The following is a 20,098-nucleotide window of genomic DNA, read 5'->3' as shown; positions in this document are numbered from 1 at the left end:
TGGAGGGTGGCACCTAGGGAGGGAGACAGGCTTGAGGGTCCTGCAAGGGTATCTGTGGTGGAGAGGCTTCAAGGTAGTAGGTTGGATGTTTCAGTATATCCACTGCTGCGTAGATGCGGAAGTGACGCAAGGGCACAAGGACGCGTCCCGTGCGCCGGAAATGATGCCGGGGTGGGTTTGGTTGCGGAAGTGGAGGCTGCCGGGCGAAGTGCAGAGGGCGGGGCACGCGGGGTCATTTCCGCTTCCGGTCCGCCGCCACCTTCGGTTGCTTCCCGTCCACTCGGAGGCTCCCCTCCCCCGCCCGGCTCTCCGCGCCCCTCCCGGGCGCCGGGGCGGCGGGGCCGTCGCCGTGCGGCCCTCCGTGCGTCTGTGCGTGCGCACGTGCGCACTTCTGCATCCCGCAGCCCGGCGCGCGCCCGGCGACACCGAGGCCGAGCGGGGGCAGGGGTCTGACCGTCATGACCCCCGGGAGCCCGGTGTAAGCGGGCCGAGGTGAGCGAGGGGCGCAATGCTGGCCTCCGTCGCGGCAAGTCCGGTGTTCCGACCTGGGCAGTGGCGCGCGCGGGTCCAGCCAGACTCGGAGCCGGTGTTCCAGCCGCTGATGGCTTGTGGCTGCTTTTGTACCGCTGTGCCCGGGTCGGGGTTGCCTGCCGGTGTGTGTCTTTTTTTGGGATTGTCAGTGTCCCCGTCTCGCGTGGCCCTGTTTGTGTTTCTCTGCCTCTGTGTTTCGGTGTTTGTACAAAAAGGTTTGGAGGTCCGAGTGCTGTGTGTTTGTGTCCTGGATCGCTCCGTGTTCCTGTCAGGATGCAGTTCTTGTCTTTTCTGGGTTTCTGTGTCTTCATTTCCCCAGACTCGTTTCCCTCTAGTGCATATTTCTCTCCCGTTCTTGCTATCGTCCCCAGGTACTAAATTCCTTCCTAGGAACCTATTGCTTTGGTTTAGAATGTGCCTCCCAGGTTTTTGAGTCTCTGGTGTTCTGGTAGGAGCTCTGGCTGTGGAATCCAGAGCCCCCGCTGCTTTCCTCGGTCTTGAGACTTCAGTTTTCTAGCCTTCTAAACGGAAGCATTCATAGTTCCTGCACCACAGGGTCTCTGCGCATTAATTGAGTCGGTGCTGGTAAAGTGCCTAACAATGTCTGGCCTGGAGTTAAGCATGTGATTACTATTATTAGAGGTTTTATTTCGCTTAGTATTTGATACCAGGTTTTTGAGTTCCCCTTGGGAGAATTTCGCTATATTGTTTGCACTGCTTAATAAGCAATTCTAAATTAATCAAATGTGGAAAATTGACTCATTTTCAGCAGCATTTGTGAGATCTAGTATGTTTTTTGAACATGCTTGGAGTAGGTAGTTGGTGTTAGGATAGTGCATCTTTATATGCCACCCTTTGGAAATGTCTTTTTCTGATAATTATAGCAGCCAGGGGTACTGAGCGCCTACTATCTGTGGGGCACAGATCCAAGTCTTTTATGTACCCATCTTATTTAATCAGCAAGCTTGCCGGCTAGCACCCCTCCCTTTGTTACACAGTTAGGTGAACTGAGTCACAGGTTTGTTTTGCTGGTTGCTTATGTGGCCGGGATTTGAGTGTAAATTTTGTGTTCTTTTAAATTATATCTCCTGCCTCTCCCACCCCCAGGTCAGAGCATGTGTGTGTGTGTGTGTGTGTGTGTGTGTGTGTGTGTGTGTTTTGTTTTAGGGTCCCTGCCTTTCTGTCCTCCTGCCTTGCTGTCTTCCCCATGATTCTGTATTGCTTTTTTTTTTTTGCCTGAGTTTTTGTGTGCCTCTTTCCTTCTCTCCCTCCCTCTTACCCCTCTCTTTCATGTGTGTCACATCTGTTTGTCTTCTGGTGTCTGTTCAGACCTGATTTGGGACCCTGCTACTTTCTTTTCCCCTTTGCCTAGTTATACCTGTTAGCAGGTACTCCATTCTCTGGCCTGAGTTCAAGGTAAAGAGCAGCCTCTCCCATTCACCTATGTCTTCCTTCAGGTTGGATCATGGTAGGGCTCAGTAAATCTCCCTCCATGGCTTGTTGGAGAGGCATAGACTGTTGATCGGAGTCTACTCTGGACCCAGGCTGCTCCAGTTGTGAGGTGTGTGTCCCTGGGCAAGGTGCTAATGGAGTACCTCCTGTGTAAAGTGACTTTGAGTCATGGATTTGTAAGAATTAATTGAGTTGATAGCTTAAAGGACTTAATGGGTGCCTAGAAGGTTGTGGAAGTGCTTATTAATATTATCTAGATTTCTGCCCTTGATGCTTTCTGTCAGCTGGTCACAGCACAGGTTAATTTATTTAGGTTAATTTAAAAGCATGCATTTAATGGCACACACCTTTAACCCAGCACTTGGGAGGGAGGGACACGTGGATTTATCTCTTCAACTTCCAGGATAGTCAAGGCCTTGTAGAGAGATGTGTCACTGATCCCCCCCCCCCCCCCCCCGCCCCCAAATAGGAGTTTATAGAGGTAAAGTAGGTTTGATAGTTGAGTCTGCTTTGATATTTATGATGTGACCTTGGCCAAGTTATTTAACTTCCATGAGGCCATTGTCTGCATTCAGTGTTAAATGAGACAATATGTGCCTCGTGCATAGCACAGTTGGTGTCCATTAGTGGGGACTCCTACATTTCTTATCTCTCTGCTCCCTTGAGCCTTGAGCTTCCCTCCCTACCCTCAGGACAACTAGTCCCTGGGCATCCCCCAGCCTCCCACTACCTTGGGCTGTCTTCTCTGTCTCCCTACCATTTTTTAAGTCCCATCTTTGGCCTCTTTTGCCATGACTCCTGTCCCAGGGTTGTTTGCTTCTTTCTTTCTCCATTTCCTTCCTGCACTGTTGTTCGAGTGGTTTTTCCCAGTCAGCTTCTGTGCAGGGAAAACCAGTATTGTTTCCACCACTGTGGGTCTTAGGTAAACCATAGTTTCAAAATCAAGACAAATAGCTCTAAAATCACAAGAATCCACTCACAGGAGCATCTCTGGGAACAGTGACAAAGGCATTTGAGTTCGTATAAGTAGCACCCTAGGGATGTGTGGCAAGTCTGGTGAGGAAGGAGGAAAAGTTTGTTAGCAGGACAGGACAGGGTATCCCCCTGAGAGCTGGCTGGCCTCTATTGAAACCTGTTTGGTAGACACACAGCACTTCATTTTGTCCCAGAGAAGTCTAAGGTCTAAAGGATAAGGCTTGTCCTGTTAAGATGGTGTCTGACCTACCACTACATGTTTTGCTTTAGCTGGTCTGGGGCCCCAGGCAGGAAGAAGCTAGGCCTGTTTGAGGAACTGAAAGAAGGATGGGCTAACTTTAAGATAGAGGTTAACAGGGGAGGGAAGCTTCTCAGCCACTTAGCATTGTCCCTTTCCCTCAAGGGTGGTGGGAAACCTGCAGAAGGGGAGACCAAGGCAGTTTGGGTGCTGGTTGGCTCCACATCTCCTTTGTGTGTCCAAAGCTTCTCTCCCCCCCATACCCCCTCAGATGTGGTGATCTACCAGTGTCCATTGCGGTCTCCCTTTGTGAGTCGCGTCATCTCTCCATGCCCCGGGGGGCTGGTGCCCCTTGACACCACTACTGGGCACAATGTCGACATCATCGCTGCGGCGTCAGATGAAGAATATCGTCCACAACTACTCAGAGGCAGAGATCAAGGTCCGGGAGGCCACAAGCAATGATCCCTGGGGCCCATCCAGCTCCCTCATGTCAGAGATTGCTGACCTCACCTACAATGTTGTGGCCTTCTCCGAGATTATGAGCATGATCTGGAAGCGGCTCAACGACCATGGCAAGAATTGGAGGCACGTCTACAAGGTCAGCACCGGGGGTGTGGTCCCTTGGGGCAGTAGGACAGGTGCACAGCAGGGTGTGCCTTGCCTAGCTATCACCCTCTTAAGTGGGGGAACAGTTGAAGACTGTTCTCTTATGTTAAATCTCTTGGGTCAACAGATTTAACATCCCTGGGACTTTGGTTCCTAGTTTTAGAGTCTGATGATGGTCAAGTATCTTCTGTTAAATTGTGCAGTCTTTGTGAATGGCCGGGTGACATCTTCCTGTGTCTTTCAAGTATCTCTAGATTGCCTACAGTACCTAGTACAATGCAAATGGTGTGTACCATAGTGTCATACGGTGTCATTAAGGGAATAGTTAATGACAAGAACGTATATAATTCCGTACAGACAGATTTTTTTTCCCTAAACTTTTTTGTTTTCATTTGGTCTTTCTGTGTAGTGCAGGCTGGCCTAGAATTTGTAGTGAACCTTCTGAGTTCTGGGATTGTGTCAGTACCCGGACATATATATTTGTTCATTTAGTTAGTTTGTTTGTTTGATAGGTTCTTCTGGAGCCTGGGCTAGCTTTGAGCTCTGGAGCTGAGTGTGAGCTCCTGCTCTCTCAGGTGCTTTTTGATTTGTTTGCTGTTGTTGGTCTTTTTTTTTTTGGGGGGGGGAGTTGCGTCAGTTCTCAGCTTCTGAAAGCTTTGCCCTGCTTTGAGGTGTGCGCTTTCGATCCGCAGAGAGCCCTGGGCTGCGGGCGTGTTGGCTATAGCACAGGAGACTCTCAGGTGCCTTCTCTGTAAGGTTCTGTCAGACTGGCTGATATTGGTTGACCTGTTATGAAAGGCATAATCTTGGGGACAGGTAACAGACTAGTGCCTGCAAGTGTCGCATGTATAGGGTGATGACAGAGTGGAGCACAGAGGGATTTTGGGTTTTAAATCTAGGGCCTTCACATGCACAGACATTGCTTTATCATTTATATCCTCAGCATTGCATTTTTCACCTGTTTTGAGATAAAGTTTTGCTGAATTGTCATGGCTTGTCTCTGACTTGTTGTGTGGTCTAAGTAGGCCTTGAATTTATGGGCTTCCTCAGTCCCCCGAGCAGCTGGAGTTACAGGCCTACACTTCTGCGTTGTGGCAGTGGTTTTTAAGCAAAACTGCTGCTGCTAATATCCTGATGTGCTTGCTTTTCTCTGGTGCAGGAGTTGCTGGGTCAGAGGGCACACAGGGCGTGAACGTTTGGTAAATGTGGTCTGGTTGCTTACACGACCCAGGCAAGTACCCAGATTTGGAAATGCATCCAGGGCATTACTGAACAAGTTGGTTTCAGGTTTGACCAACACTCCTGGGGAATGGGGGTACTGCTGGTGTCTCCCATACTTGGTTCTCATGTTATGGAAGGAGCTAAGGGCAGGGCTGGGGTCAGCTGGCTGAGTTGCAGTGTTGATTGTGGAGCGTCAGTCTGGTTGCTGGACCACCTTCTGTGGGATGGGTGTCTTCTGACTCTGCCCCAGATGGTGAGTGTTAGTACCCGACTCTCTGCTTTGGGGGTTAGGGGGGTAGGGGTTGCTCTATATCTCAGGACACTGTGAGGCATCTGTACTCATGGCCCCCAGTTTAAAGTCTGCACTGCCCTGAACTATCTGAGAGACTTCCTGTCAAGGTAGGCTTGTTTCCTTTGCTTCAAGATGAGGAAACAGCAGCATCTACCCATTGAAGCAGAGAACCGAGGACTGTTTCATGCCCATCACAACACACCAAGAGTAGTCCTGACTTGCATGTAATCATTGATTCAGTTTCTTACTGGACTTAGAAGGAAAAGCCATGTGGCATTTAATCTGCTGGGAACTGGAGAAAGGGTTCAGTGTCATAAGCAAGCTCTTTTAATTACTTATTTACATCCAAAATAATTGTCTCTCCCCTGTCCCTCACTTCCCTCCTTCCCCTCCTTCCCCTTCACCTCTGAGAGGGTGCCTCCAGCATCCCCCCTCCCTGGGGCATCAAGTCTCTAAGGGCATCCTCTCCCACTGAGGCCAGACAAGGCAGTCCTCTGCTACATACGTGCTTAGGAGCCTTAGATCAGCCCGTGTATACTCTTTGGTTGGTGACTTAGTCCCTGGGAGCTCCCAGAGGTCCAGTAACAGTTGACAGTATTGGTCTTCCTATGGGGTTGCCATCCCCTTCATCTCCTTCAATTCTCCTAACTCTTCCATAGGGGTCCCCAACCTCAGTCCAGGGCTAAGCAAACCTTCTCTGAGGGTGAGGAGGAGGGGTAGGGCTGCAGGACTTGAATGGGGATGGATGTAAGGGGAGACCAGTCTAGAGTGGCCCTGGAATGCAGATCCCTCCTGTTCAGTGGATGAGATTGTGCTGCCGGGAGCCTAGAACAGTCAGTTGGTGGCCTAGATAGGGCTGGGGAGTTCTGGAGAAAGCTGTTCTAGTGGCTGGAGCTGGTATATGGCAGGGGAGTGCAGATATGTGGATGGGCTTCTGAGGCTGCTTCCTGAGGGAGTGGTAGTCTTGATTCCCAGGTTTGTTTTCTGCTTCCAGCCTTACTGGAGGTCCAGACTTGAGGCAGCTCTCAGGCAAGTAGTTGCAGAGGCTGGAAGGTGGAGGATCCTGTATAGCTTCCAGCAGACAGAAAAGACTTCCTGAAAGAGGGTGCCGGGCTGCTCACACATAGCTAACAATTTTTTTTTTGAAATGTAGTACTGGCTGTCTTGGAACTTGCTGTATGTATCAGGTTGGCCTCAAACTTGTGCCCCACCATGCCTGGTTTGGGATTTTTTTTTTTTTTTTTTTTTTTTTTTTTAATGCTGGTTTTTAAGGGACCAAAATCCCCTTTCTAGTCACGGTCTTCTGAGTTCTGACAAAATGTCCTTTTTATAGCTATTCTACAGTCAATAGAGCAGTTTTGCTTTTCAGTTCTGATTGTGTGGCCCCTTGGCAGGGCTCCTGGGATGTTGGGCATGACTTTGAGTGCCTGCAAAACCATGTGGCTTTGTCGGGGGTCCTGCTTGCTCTGACTCTGGTTTCTCATGCTGTGCTGGGGCTCCTGCTTGTGCATCCCTGCCTCGTGGTACTCTGTGGATCTAGTCAACCTGTGGAGAATATGTGCTTTAGGGGCCTGGCACCTGTAATCCACCACTCTGACATGTGTTCTTGAGGATACAAGTCTCAGTTTCATTCCAGTCTTTATTTTATGTTAACTAGAAGTCAGCTGAGAGCAGGCTCTGGATCAATGCTGTACACTACCTGCTTTGCAAGTAAAGTTTTATTGGAACACAGCCTGGCCCCTGAAGCCACCACTCTGGAGTAGTTGGTCAGAGACTATGCTTTGTGAAAATGGAGGTGTATCTGTCCAGAGAGAGAGGAAGATGCTAACTGTGTGTTAAGTGTTCACTGTGATGTCGGAGTGCTAAAGCACAAGTGTCTAACCTGCTGAGTTGTGGGATTGTGCACCCTTCTAAAGACTCCTCTCAGAGGCTTCCTCAGGACATCCCTTTCCCCAGGGCACTCTGAATGTCTGTGAAGTCTCTTGGAGAGCTCCTTAGGTATGGACCGGTGGTGTGCTCTTTGGGGTCTCTTGCTTTGCTTGCATTGCCTGGGGCAGTGATCTCTGCTTCTTTGTGTTGTTGCGTGTAGCAGTTGTGTCACGGATACTCTGTCTGACACACTATATTGTTGGTTAGCCCCAGTGCATTTACAGCAGTTTTCGTGTGCGTGGCACTGTGCCTGGGTATTTGAGCAGTTTCCTGCTTCATAGTCTTAGCGGCAGTTCCAAAGTCCAGAGAGCTACAAGAATGAAAGTGTCTCATAACCATCCGGCACAAAGTACTACGTTCACCAAGGCGAAGTAATTTATATGCTATGCTTCTGTCCTGGGTTGCATGGCTGTTGGCAAAATTCCCTTCTGATTGGATTCTCAGGTGTGTCCCTGTGCAGTGTCTTCCTTGTTTCAATCTGGAAGATTCTGGATTCTAAAACGTAAGGGCCTCCGGCCTGCCTCTCTGCCTTTCCCTCTTGGGGTGTAACCATGCATAGAAATATTTCTCTCCTGAGAGTAAGCACTGCCATGGCCAGCTGGGGACTAATCAGATGTAAATGCTTGTCAGCAAACCTTTCCAAAGGAGGGTGGTGGCATATCCCTGAATCCCAGTTCTCAGGCTGAGGCTGAAGAACTGTGTTTTGAGGAGAGGGATCTGTATAGGAAGTCACTCTCTCTGTCCTGCTCTGCCCTCCCCATTACAGAACTTCAATGGGCTATAGCAATGTTTTATAGCACATTTCGCTGTGTAGATAGTGCTTAGCTCCCCTGGCTGCCTCTGTCACATTTCTTCTCATTCCATTCTGTGCCTGGGAAGTTTGAGTTTTGGGGGAGCTCCATGGAGTCTTTGTAGTCATTGCATAAACCTGAGGTGTGCTTTTCTCCCTGGATAGTGACTAAGCCTTTTTCAGAGTCTTACAGGGACCATGACCATGACCAGGATGTTGCTCTGGAAACAGACCTTGAGTTAGAGCTTTCCTTGGGTTGGTTATTTGTTTCATTTGTTTAAGATTTATTTAATTGTACTTCGATGTGTATAATTGTTTGCCTGTATCTATGTGTGTGGACTGCTTTCTTATGTGCCTAGTGTCCACAGAGGTTAGAAGAGGGTGTTAGACCCTGGGACTAGACTATATTTGGTTGTGAGTCACCTTGTCAGTGCTGGGAATGGAACTGGCGTTGTCTGCAAGAGCAACAAGTACTTTTAACCACTGAGCCATCTCTCTGGCCCCTGGCTATAGTCACTATTTTTTTTTTCTTAAGTACTTTAATTTCATCTTGCTGAAAATGGAATTTGTTTGCATATTATAAAATAGAGATACCAAAGGATGCCTTTGAGCTGTAGTGTGTTTGCTCTGATCTGTCATTCCTGATGTTGTAGTGGCTGGCTTGGCTTGGCTTGGCTTGGGTGCTTATCCCTCCAGAGAGAACCTGGGCCTAGCAGGCTCCTATAACATCTCATTCCTTTAGCATCAAGCCATTTCTTCATGCTTAAGACTTCCTGCACTTTAATTTGGCACAGATTTTGCCTTGGGGATGTGGGACGTGTTTTGTGATCCTACATGATGCCCCAATTGGCTACTTTAGTGGTTGCCATCTTGTCTTCTGTGTTAATTGTTCCTGAACTACTTAGAGCGCATGCACAGCAGTCAGCGTTTTTGGGGTGAGCAGTCCATTGGCATCTGGTAAATTTGGTGCTGGTAGTCACAGCTCTGGCTGGTAGATGAATTTTTCTTTGACCCTACTGGATGTCTCTGACTTACACTTATCCCCTGGCAACCCCTGGTCTCCTCTGTTTATCTGAATTGGTCTCTTCCAGATGTCTCATATCCATGGGGGCACACATTGTGTGGCCTTTGTCCTGGCCTCTCTCACCAAGCACAGTGTATGACTCATGGTAGCCTGTGTCCCCACTTTTCTCCTTTTTAGGTCCATTCCGCATTCTACTGGGTAGACAGACAGTAGATTGTGAGATTTGAATGTGGGCAGCTGCCCCAGGGCCCAAATGCTTCCTCAGCCTCTAGCCTCTTTTCCAGTGGAGTTCAGTGTCAGTGACTGGTGTACCTGCACTTTGCAGGCCATGACGTTGATGGAGTACCTCATCAAGACTGGCTCTGAGCGTGTATCACAACAGTGCAAAGAGAACATGTATGCTGTGCAGACGCTGAAGGACTTCCAATATGTGGACCGTGATGGCAAGGACCAGGGTGTGAATGTGCGGGAGAAGGCCAAGCAGCTGGTGGCTTTGCTGCGTGATGAGGATCGGCTTCGGGAGGAGCGCGCCCACGCGCTCAAGACCAAGGAGAAACTGGCACAGACTGCCACGGGTGAGGTTTCTCTCCCACTCCTGGAAGTCCCAGACAGCTAGGATCTGTCCTCTGTTTCTATCTGTGGGCCCATTCCAGCTGATCCACCCTTCTTCTCCCTTGCCTTGTGTGATGGATGGCCTTAGACTCTAGAGATTTCATTTAGCTTGCCTAAAATTTTGCTGAATGCCTCCCTTGGGCCTAAGAATCTCCAGACCCGAGCGAGGGCAGCCAGCAGAGTCCCTGACTCCTGTCTTGGTTTTTGGAGTGTCCAGGCAGGTATGCCCACATCTTGTTAGATTGCTTGGGGTTTGCAACTCCCCAGGTTCAGGTTTAGGTCAGCCCCTGATGGGGACATGTGTGCTCGCTCCTGATAGAGCTGCTAGTCTGGCCTTCTGTAGACTGTCCCTCTAGCTAAAGGATAGATAGTAGTGTAAAGTCCCAGAGGAGGCCAGCACCGTGGTTGACAGGACGGCCTGTGAGTCTACTTTTTGAAGTCATAGAATGTTGTAAATGGTGAATTCAAGATTGGTGGGTGCTGATGAGCATTTAAAAAGAAATGAAAGTGGCATAAAGAGAGAGTGCGTCTCATGTCTTAAGTCTGTGTGATCTGTCTAGTAGCATGTTCAGTGGCAGGTGCGGGGGTCCTTCCTGGATTATATAGGGGTTTCATTTTTTCATGCAGAGGGACCTTGGCTTGGCAGGGAGAGTGGGAAGAGTGTTAGATAGGGAGATTATAGGAGGACAGTTGGGAGCACTGAGTTTGCAAGTGGTTGTGGGGATGGCGAGTCAGTGCTGGGGGTGAGCGGGATTGGACCCTCCAGGGCAGATGGAACCAAAAGTCTGTGACCTTGGTTCTAATGGGAGGCCTTCCGTCTGATGCATCAAGTTTGGGTCAGAGATATGAGGACACTGTGGGAAGTGCTCAGGTGGAGCTTAAAGCAGGGAACATAGTAGAGGGGAGGAACCTGGGGGCGTCCAGGAGTGACCCACCAGGGGAAGAGTGGAAGCTCTAATACAGGATTGGGCTGGGCCGAGGAGGGATGTCCGTAGCAAGGAACATGGCCTGGTTGGCTTCGTGGAAAGCGTGTGGTATGCATGCACATGTGTGTATGCGGTGTGCGTGTGAACAAATGGCTGTGCACTTGCAGCCACGTGTACGGTGGCCCAGCGTTGATTGCTTTACACATTGTTCTTTTTGATGCACGGTCTTAGTCAAATCCTGAGCTCACCAAGTCAAGCCTTGAGCCAGCTTGCTCTGGCCAGTCTGTGTCTCCCTAGGCTGGAATTACTAGTGAACTAACTGTTCAGTCTACCTCATATTTAGGTGTGTCCTGGGGATCTTAACTCTGGCTTTCATGCTTGGGCAGCAAGTGTGTTAAACCAGTAGGCCATCTTCCTAGTTTCTCTGAGGAGGGTTTCTTAGTTGTTAGACATGGCCAAGCTCCAGAGAGGCCAGATATTTGAGTGCCTTGAGCTTTGTTGACCCAGGAGCCCGAGGCACATACATCACCTGCTCCACACACAGATAAGCATGGGTCACATGCTTCCCATGCTCCCGTCATGGGCTCTGAAATTGGAATTGATTTTGTTGTTGTTGTTGCTGCTTGTTTTTTCCTTTTTTGAAACAGGGTTTCTCTTGTATAGCCTTGGCTGTTCTGGAACTCATTCTGTAGACCAGGCTGGACTCAAACTCAGAGATCTGCCTGCCTCTGTCTCCTGAGTGCTGGGATTAAAGGTGTGTGCCATCACTGCCTGGGTTAAATTGGAATTTCTTTACAATTTTTGTATGTCTTGACATGTTCTTTCATTTTCTTTCTCAACCATTTAAAGTACCAGTTTTGGCCATGGGCCATGTTCGCCTGACCCATGTCTCAGAGCAAAGTGCTTGGAGAGAGGAAGGTTTCCACAGGAGTTGGGGAGGGTTGCAAAGGGTTGGAAGCCACAGGGAGCGTGAAGCTGGGTGGTTGGGGTGGAAGTTCTTGTGTTGTTGGTTGCTGCCCATTTCCTTATGAGGTCTGAAGTGGGGCCTTAAGGTTTGCACAGTGTAGGTTTGCCAGTGGGGTGTGGGTTGTGTCTCCTGAGGATGTTCCAGGATCCATCTTAGGTAAAAGGGATTTGGGGGCAGGAGCAGACAGCTTCTTAGAGTGTGGATCTTCTCTGGATCACTGCTGGAGCAGTGGTTAGAGACCTGGCCTCCGTCAGGGGATCAGGAGCCACTATGGATGGAGCCTGCAGACAGCAGGGCATGGTGCCAGGACTGAAGGAGGTGATGAGAAGAGGCAGACTGTAGGAACTGGTCTCGAGCCTCCTCGGGAGCACACCATCAGCCTCTCTCCCACCTTCTGCTGGCCCTGGAGCCAGGCTCTTGACCTTAATGTGGCCTTCCCCGTCTCCACGCCCTGCTGATGCCAGAGGCTCATGCTCACCTCGTTGGTCTCCACAGTCTGGACAGACATTGCCTCCCTCTTAAATTCCAGCTGTCCCTGCCAGGGCTTCAATTCTGCCTAAAAACAGGGGCCCTTGACTGCTCTGTTGGGAGATCTCCTAGCCTGGGAAACCTGGGAGGGTCCCTCTGGAGGCCCAAACCTGTGGTTTTCCTTCAGACCCTGGTCTTCCCTTATCAGTAGCTTGCAGTTCTGAGGGTGGGGCTGGCCTTTGCCCCTCCCTGGACTCTGGCTCCATAACTTTTTCTCGCAGTTTGGCCCTCCGAGGCCTTTTTCGGGGGAAGGGGAGCCGTGCTGGGATTTGGGCTGCAGCCCACCTCTGGCTGTGGGTTCTCATCTTTTGGTCTTTAGTCCACCTGTGTCTTAATGTCTTCCTGTTTCCAGCTTCCTCAGCAGCTGTGGGCTCTGGACCACCTCCCGAGGCGGAGCAGGCATGGCCACAGAGCAGCGGGGAGGAGGAGTTGCAGCTCCAGCTGGCCCTGGCTATGAGCAAGGAGGAGGCTGACCAGGTACGGGGCACGGTGGGGGAGAGGGCTGGTCTCTGTTCTGCCATCCTGTCCTCATGCCTCTCCTGCCTCAGCCTCCTGCTGTCTCTCTCTGGTCTGCGGCTCCCTCCATCTTAGCTTTTCCCTCCTGGGAAGCCGACCTGCGCTTTGACAGTCAGGCACACAGCTTCTTCCTTTCTCTGCCCAGCTTTACAGATTTGGGAGGACCAGTGTCTCCTTGCCTGATCCCGCCCAGCCTGGCCCTGTGCCCCCTTTTGGCCTCTCTGCCTGTTACTCTGGCTCTGGCTTCCCCTGCCTTGTCCCTCATACTTTCTCTCCACCAGCCCCCGTCCTGCGGCCCCGAGGATGACGTCCAGCTCCAGCTGGCCCTTAGTTTGAGCCGAGAGGAGCACGATAAGGTCAGAGTGGCCTCCCCTCCCCTCCTAGGGCTTTCCTTACACCTTGCTCAGGTCCGTGGGTCCTTACTCCTTGCCCCTTCCTGACTGCCTCCCCTGAGTACAGGTGTATTTTACTCACTTCCAGTTCAGCGTCTTTAGCCAGGGTGGATGCCAGGACATTGGATAGGTCTGCTGTAGCTGTCTGGGAGTCTAAGTGTCACTAGTAGCACCTCAGCAGTAGGCCAAGATGAAAGGGCCTCCTCCTCTTCCTCAGTCCCACTGCTTCCCAGCTTCCTAAGCTGTTTTCACAACCAGCTTTAGCCATTCCTTTCATAGCACCCTGCACACAGTCAGTCCCCTTCCCTCCAGACCACAGTCCACTGCCTCCTGCCCCACCTTTGACCCAGGTGTCACATTCCCATCCCCATTCCATACATTGTCCACATTCCATTTTAATTATTTTATTTTCGTTTTCAGAGTGGGAGAGAGGGTGGTTGGGATGGGGGCTTTTGGGCTGGGCCAGCTGCCCTCCCATGGCCCGTGTTCTGACCCTACCTGTCTGGCTGCTTCTGCTCTCCATAGGAAGAGCGGATCCGTCGTGGGGATGACCTGAGGCTGCAGATGGCAATAGAGGAGAGCAAGAGGGAGACTGGGGGCAAGGAGGAGGTGAGCGCCTGTGTGTTCTGTCCTCTGGCTCACTCGCTCCTGCCATGCCACCTGTGGTCAGAGGGGCTTCCATGTAGACTGAGTGCTAAGTCACAGGGCCCAGAACCTAGCAGCAGCCTGGCTAGCTGCAGCAGGACTCGGGCTCATCTGCCCATGCTGTTCGCCAGATGCCTTCCACAGACCCTGCCTCTGCTAGACACTAAGGGTTGGTGGTCCTTGCCTGAGTCTTCCCTGACCAAGGCAGAGAATAGTTGGTCTGTCACTCTTGTGCTCACAGCTGACCTTGGTAGGCCCTGCTAGATTCTTGGGCATGCAGTGCACACTTGCTTTCTCATGGTTCAGTGTGCAGATAGGCTGAGGCCAGGCAGCCTTTCAGATCTTTCTGTCAGGACCCTGGCTGAGCACCTGGGCCTGAGCCTGTAGCAGCAGCGGCGGTGGCGTTGTGGGATCATTGTAGTTGCTCTGACTGAGTGCCGTCATAACTTGGCAAACCCTGAGCCTAGCCTGCTTCCAGATTGGGATCATAAGGAGCAGGCGTCTTTCTATCTTTCTTTTTCTCATATAGCCCAGGCTGGCCTTTGAATTCTGTGTAACTGGGCTGACCTTGGACTTTTTCTTCTCCGCCCCCTGGGTGTTGGGATTCTTGTGCATGTGCTACCGTGCATGATTTTACTCATGGCTGGATTGGATCCAGGGCTTTCTCATCCTAGGCAAGTATTCTACCACCTCCAGCCCCAGCCCCGATGTGACTTTCTTGTCACTGTGGCTTTCTCAATAAGCAGCTGTGTCTGCTCAGGCTGGACTTATGCCTGGGAGGTCCTACATCTGGCTGTGGGAGACTCATTTGTTTCTGCCCCTGGCCTTTACACTCTAAGTGTGGCCACTTAGGGAAGACCTGGTTGTTCTGTCTCTCAGAATGTTTGCCTCATGGGTATCAGTGGCTGGGTGTGCATGGGTGTGCGTGTGTGCGTGCGCACACGAGTGCTCATGTGCACCTCTATAGGTTATCTCCACTGTCACGTGAGAGCTTTGGTTTGCTGCTTTTATGTGCCTGCCCTCAGAACACCAGGGCATTGCTTAAGTGTCTGCATATGGATCTGCAGCCATAGGCAGGCAGCACTGCATGGACACTGCAGGGCAGTGATGTAGCATTGGGAGGTGATTGGAGTAACCCGTGGGAGCTCAGGGAAGGGCTTGCTGTGGTGAGGGTTGGGCTAGATCAACTAAAAAATCCAGCCAAAGCACATAGTGGGTGAGGGAAGGCCTTACAGTTTTGCTGGTTGCAGGGAGGAGAGCTTTACCTCTGTCTTCACTCAGAGAACCCAGGGGTTGTTGTACAGGGAATAGACAAGGGCCAGAAAATGAGTAGGTAAATCGGGGCCTTCTGGAGGAAGACCTAGGTGGGGAGTGGCTGAATAGGATAGAGGTAGGCAGAGTGGGGTTGATGAGAGGTGGGTGGCGTCCTGACTGTCTCTAGTTCTCGCCTCATATCCCTTCTCTTCTCTTCCCTACAGTCATCTCTTATGGATCTTGCTGACGTCTTCACAACCCCAGCCCCTCCACAGGCCTCAGACCCTTGGGGGGGCCCGGCATCTGTGCCTACTGCTGTCCCTGTGGCTGCTGCTGCCTCAGACCCTTGGGGGGCACCTGCTGTCCCTCCAGCTGCTGATCCTTGGGGTGGTGCAGCCCCCACGCCAGCCTCCGGGGATCCTTGGAGGCCTGCAGCCCCTACAGGGCCCTCTGTTGACCCTTGGGGTGGGACCCCAGCTCCTGCAGCTGGAGAGGGGCCCACATCTGACCCGTGGGGAAGCGCTGATGGTGAGCACCACCATATGCTGCTTTGAAGCCCCGGGGGCCTAGCCATCTCTTGAAGGCCTTGGGCAGAGTAGGGGGTCGTGAGATGGCCAAGGCAGAGGGAGGGGCCTTGGGCATCTGGCTATGTGAAGCTGAGTAAGGAAGGCTGTAGAGGGGTAAGTGGCGGGAATTTGAGAATGCTTTTGAGAGCAGGTATGGGTGGGCCCAGCCTGCCCCTTGACTGGCTAAGTAATGCTAACATGTTTGTAGGTAGAAGGAGCTCAAAGTGGAGCTAGTCGTTTGGGTGGTTTTGGGCCACCACAGGTTGAGAGGTAGCAGCTATCCAAGCAGGAGGGGCTACTAATTCATATATCTCTTTTCTCATCTAGGTGGGGCCCCTGTCAGTGGACCCCCATCTTCTGACCCCTGGGCACCTGCCCCAGCTTTCTCAGACCCTTGGGGAGGTTCACCTGCAAAGCCCAGCAGCAATGGCACTGCAGGTACGGGCAGCCCTGTGCTGGGGGGTGGCAGTCCCGATATGCATGTTGAGTTTATCTGGGTCCTGAGGGTGGAGGAGGTTGAGACAGAGTCCCTAGGCAGCTGCTGAGCTCAACATCCTGGCCTCCACAGCAGTTGGGGGCTTTGACACTGAGCCCGATGAGTTCTCAGACTTCGACCGACTCCGCACTGCCCTGCCAACCTCTGGGAGCAGCACAGGTGAGTCACCCCTCCTCCTGACCCCCCGGGAACCCCTACCCCGGTTGCTCTTGTCTCTGCCTTGTTCCAGGTGGTGCCTGCTGTACTTGAGGGTGTAGAATATACACGATAGAGTGAGTCAGATCAGCCACCCTTCTTCACGGGGAGATGTGTAACTATGGACATCCTATCCACATGCTCCTGTCTGACCTCTTTCTGCTTCTGGATCATTTATTGAATGGGGATAGGAATTGGAGAAATTTGGGCACCCTCTTGGGGTGGGTGCTGTGGGCTGTCTTCTGTTTAACTGTGTCTCTGAGGCCCTGCCTTGACTGTAGACTGTAGGTCTGTGCATCTTGACTGCAAATGCTCCAAGTGGGGGCCTACGTCTCCTTGTTAGTGCCTTACCCATAGCCACACACAGGCCTGCTTACCTCTGGTCACTTCTTCTTTTGAGATGGGATATTGCTAGTTGTCCAGGCTGTCATTCAGCTTGTCATCCTTCTGCCTTGGTTCTGTGTCTGGAAGTAGAGGTGCATCCCCCATACTCCGCCATATGTTCTCTTGTTATACTGGGACTGAACCCTAGCTGTTCCTTACCATTGAGCTACCGCCCCAGCTTTTCCCATGTTTTTTGTTTTTTGTTTTGGGGGCAGGATCTTGCTATGTTCTGTAGCTCAGGCTGGCCTTGAATGAATGTGTGATACTCTTTATCTATGTCCCAAATGTTGGGGTTATATGTTTGTACCCCTGGGCTTTGCTTTATTTTCCTGATTCAATGAGCAGGCTTCCAATGATGTGCTGGTTGTGGTGTAGAGATGTGTTTCCATTGGTTAATTCCTAGAGGGAAAAAGTTTGTCCTCCAGCCCTTGGGTGTCATGAACTATCCCAGGGTTATGGGTGTTTGCCTGGTTTCTGCGCTATAAAACTCCATATGCAGCTGGAGTATTCTTTTGGGGGAAGTGCTCTTCTGAGACTGGAGGTGTCCTATAGGCAGTCCTGTCCTGCCCTCAGAGACTGCTCTTCCTGGAACCGTCACTGTGGGTTATCCTGACACCTTGATTCTATCATTCTCTCTGTACTTCTTTACCACAGTAAGATCCTTACAGTTTTTAGTCCAGGCTCAGCTCAGCCTGCCCCTTCCTGAGACCTCACCCTGCCTTTCCCACTCCCCCTAACTCAGGTGGGCCTGCTAGTCCATCTGAGCACTGTCCTCGCCTTTTCCAGGGGAATTGGAGTTGCTCGCAGGGGAGGTTCCTGCTCGCAGCCCCGGGGCATTCGACATGAGTGGGGTTGGGGGATCTCTGGCTGAGTCTGTGGGGAGTCCCCCTCCTGCGGCAACCCCAACTCCTACCCCGCCAACACGGAAGACTCCGGAGTCATTCCTAGGCCCTAATGCAGCCCTTGTGGACTTGGACTCACTGGTGAGCCGACCAGGCCCTACACCGCCAGGAGCCAAGGCTTCCAACCCATTCCTTCCAAGTGGTGAGTGCGGAATATGGGACTCTTGTGTCTTTGGTTTCTTTTGTGGTCCCTACAGAGTAGACGTCTCAGGGAGCAGGCATGTTTCTCTCCATCTCCATCTGGGTGTGTATCCATGGCATGGACACTGGGCAGACAAGCACTTGCTGACAGCTTTTTTCTCTTTGCAGGAGCTCCGGCCACCGGCCCCTCCGTCACCAATCCTTTCCAGCCAGCACCCCCTGCAACGCTCACCCTGAACCAGCTCCGTCTCAGTCCTGTGCCCCCAGTTCCTGGAGCGCCACCCACCTACATCTCTCCTCTTGGTGGAGGCCCTGGCCTGCCCCCCATGATGCCCCCGGGTCCCCCAGCCCCCAACACTAACCCCTTCCTCCTATAATCCAGGGTAGGAGGGAGGCCTGGTTCAGCTGGCTTCCCCAATTTCTGCTCCCTGGGAGATCAGTGTTGTGAGTGCATGTGAAATGGGGGGGGGGGCCTCCCCCACCCCCAGTGCCCTTCCCTCTCCTGGGGCCCACTCACACTACAACCTCTTCCCAAGTCCCCAACCCACCTCCCCTTGAGAAAAACTGGACATGGGGATGGGGAGGGGAGCCGGCCAGAGGAGGACCCTTTTCTGTGGCATTAGATGGGGGAGGGACAGCTGGGGTTCCCCCACCCATCCCATCTCCCTCTAAACTGACAACCCCCAATCAGTGTTTGAGCCTCCTCGTTCCCTTGGCACCCCTGGTGAATCCTTGGTGATGATTTTGGCAACTTCGGGAATAAATGGCAATTCTCATGGATGTGGCTCCCCCAAATTCCCGTCCACTGTTCACGTGTCCCTGAGAAGCCCCTCTTCCAGGGAAGACTCGGTTTGGTTGGAGTCACTTTTGACATCAATTGGGAACAAATCTTTCTGAAGCATTGAATTCCCTGATTCAGTTCCTGGAGCTGGGCCGAGCTGGGTGAGGATGGGAAGGACCTAGGCTGTGGCCACGTGGTTGCCCTGAGTCCTGGCACCACTGAGTCCTGCACAGGCATCACTGATTCATCCCAGCATGCTTTGGAAGCCTTGTTAGCCTCTGCTGTCTAAACCCCGCAGGCCACCAGAGGGCATCTCTGGCCATTGCTATGTTTTTATCACGGGATAACTATGTCTGACTCCTCGGGTGGCCTGCGTGGGTAGGAGCTTCTGTCAGCCTGCATATACAGGTGGGCGTTGGCCATCATTGCTGTGCGTCTTAGGTTTTCCTTCTAGGTGGGGGTCTTCTGTTACTCCCCAGGTCAGATCCTGACTGCTAGCTTCAGTTTTTTTTGGGCAACAATTGCATTGGTTGAAAACCGGGTGGGAGTCAGACCGGTACGGATGTAATACTTAACTCTCACTTCTCTTGTGGAGGCTCATGATGACACAGACGGCCATATCACCATTACCCTTGTTACCATGTTGAGCCCCCTAGCAGCACCCAGGCCAGTTAAAGAGACCCCCCCTCCCCAAAAGTAGGCAGAATGTGCCTGGGAGACTGGTCAAGGACATGTGAGGGTTTTAGAGATGACTCTAGGGGCGGCACCCCATAGAGGCCGTAGAGCAAAGATGTCATGAGATGAGTTACATTTGGTTGGGGACCATTACTTGCTGTGGAGTGGCCACTATTCCCCATCTGTTTCCTCCTGTAGGCCAGGGGCGGTGGGAAGGTTGAAGTGGATGGGGAAAGTGGCTGCCACCCCACAGTCAAGGAGGTTGGGTCCAGGGGCATTGGTGCCCAGTCAGGGTCAGGTTAGTTTGATAGGCTGAGCAGTCTGGCCAGGAGTACCCTGGGCGTGTTGGTAGGAGTTCCCAACCGTCTGTGCTGGAGCTTCCCGAAGCCCCTCTGCTCTAGTCCCCTGCTTCAGGGAAAGGAGTTCCTAGGACAGTTGAGTTGGGTGGTGAGGCAGGAGGATCCTTTATTTTGGGGGTTGAGTGAATGACTTCATGGTTGGGTTGACCACTCGGGTCCAACCATGTGCTCAGAAGGAAGTGTGTTTGGTGGAATTTTATTTTATTTTATTTTTTTTAAAAGATCTTTATTTATTTATTGTATATATGTGAGTACACTGTCACTGTCTTCAGACACACCAGAAGAGGGCATCAGATCCCCTTACAGATGGTTGTGAGCCACCATGTGGTTGCTGGGAATTGAACTCAGGGCCTCTGGAAGAGCAGACAGTGCTCTTAACCGCTGAGCCATCTCTCCAGCCCTATTTTATTTTTTTAACCTCTGAACTTTACACCGGTTTTGGTTAACCCATCCCAGGAGGAGCACAGTTTTAAATCTGTTTACTGCCTGGCCTGGTGGTGAGGGAGGTTTGATACTCTGTCTGCCGCTTCAAAACACTAAGAAAACCCAGAGCAGCATGGCCTGGAAGCCACAGCACAACCTTTGCATGTGCCCTTGGCATCTTCTTTACGGTCTGAAATACAAAGCAACACCAAAGAGATTGTGTCTCATATCTTATTCCAGAATATTCCAGCCAGCAGTTTTAGCAGGTGCTGCCA

The 20,098-nt window shown here is 51.7% G+C and overlaps 1 protein-coding gene across 16 annotated transcripts; it reads left to right on the top strand.

Annotated features, from left to right (window-relative positions):
• The first annotated feature begins 240 nt into the window (after nt 1–240).
• On the top strand, nt 241–18,365 carry Epn1 (Epsin 1). Of its 16 annotated transcripts, none has more exons than XM_087587215.1 (12): nt 241–492; nt 1,989–2,092; nt 3,468–3,797; nt 9,387–9,636; nt 12,447–12,571; nt 12,892–12,966; nt 13,528–13,611; nt 15,126–15,429; nt 15,795–15,905; nt 16,036–16,122; nt 17,329–17,586; nt 17,754–18,365. In XM_087587215.1, the coding sequence occupies exons 3-12, from the start codon at nt 3,570–3,572 to the stop codon at nt 17,960–17,962; spliced, it is 1,731 nt and encodes a 576-aa protein (XP_087443341.1). In that variant the 5' UTR covers nt 241–492; nt 1,989–2,092; nt 3,468–3,569; the 3' UTR covers nt 17,963–18,365. The 16 variants fall into 16 exon arrangements, with proteins under 16 accessions (XP_087443341.1, XP_087443476.1, XP_087443361.1 ...); XM_087587350.1 differs by having other exon boundaries at nt 241–653; nt 16,039–16,122; XM_087587235.1 differs by having other exon boundaries at nt 241–653.
• The last annotated feature ends 1,733 nt before the right edge of the window (nt 18,366–20,098 follow it).

The sequence above is a fragment of the Rattus norvegicus genome, chromosome 1, assembly GCF_021556685.1.
Source record: "Rattus norvegicus strain SHRSP/BbbUtx chromosome 1, alternate assembly SHRSP_T2T, whole genome shotgun sequence".
NCBI classification, from domain to species: Eukaryota; Metazoa; Chordata; class Mammalia; order Rodentia; family Muridae; genus Rattus; species Rattus norvegicus.
This window is presented reverse-complemented; position numbering and strand designations above follow the sequence as displayed.

Coding starts and splice junctions, on each gene's coding strand:
- Epn1 (XM_087587222.1), top strand. CDS start 3,570: ATGTCGACATCATCGCTGCGGCGTCAGATGAAGAATATCGTCCACAAC. Junction 9,637..12,446: donor ACTGGCACAGACTGCCACGG/GTGAGGTTTCTC, acceptor TCCTGTTTCCAG/CTTCCTCAGCAGCTGTGGGC. Junction 16,123..17,328: donor AACCTCTGGGAGCAGCACAG/GTGAGTCACCCC, acceptor CGCCTTTTCCAG/GGGAATTGGAGTTGCTCGCA.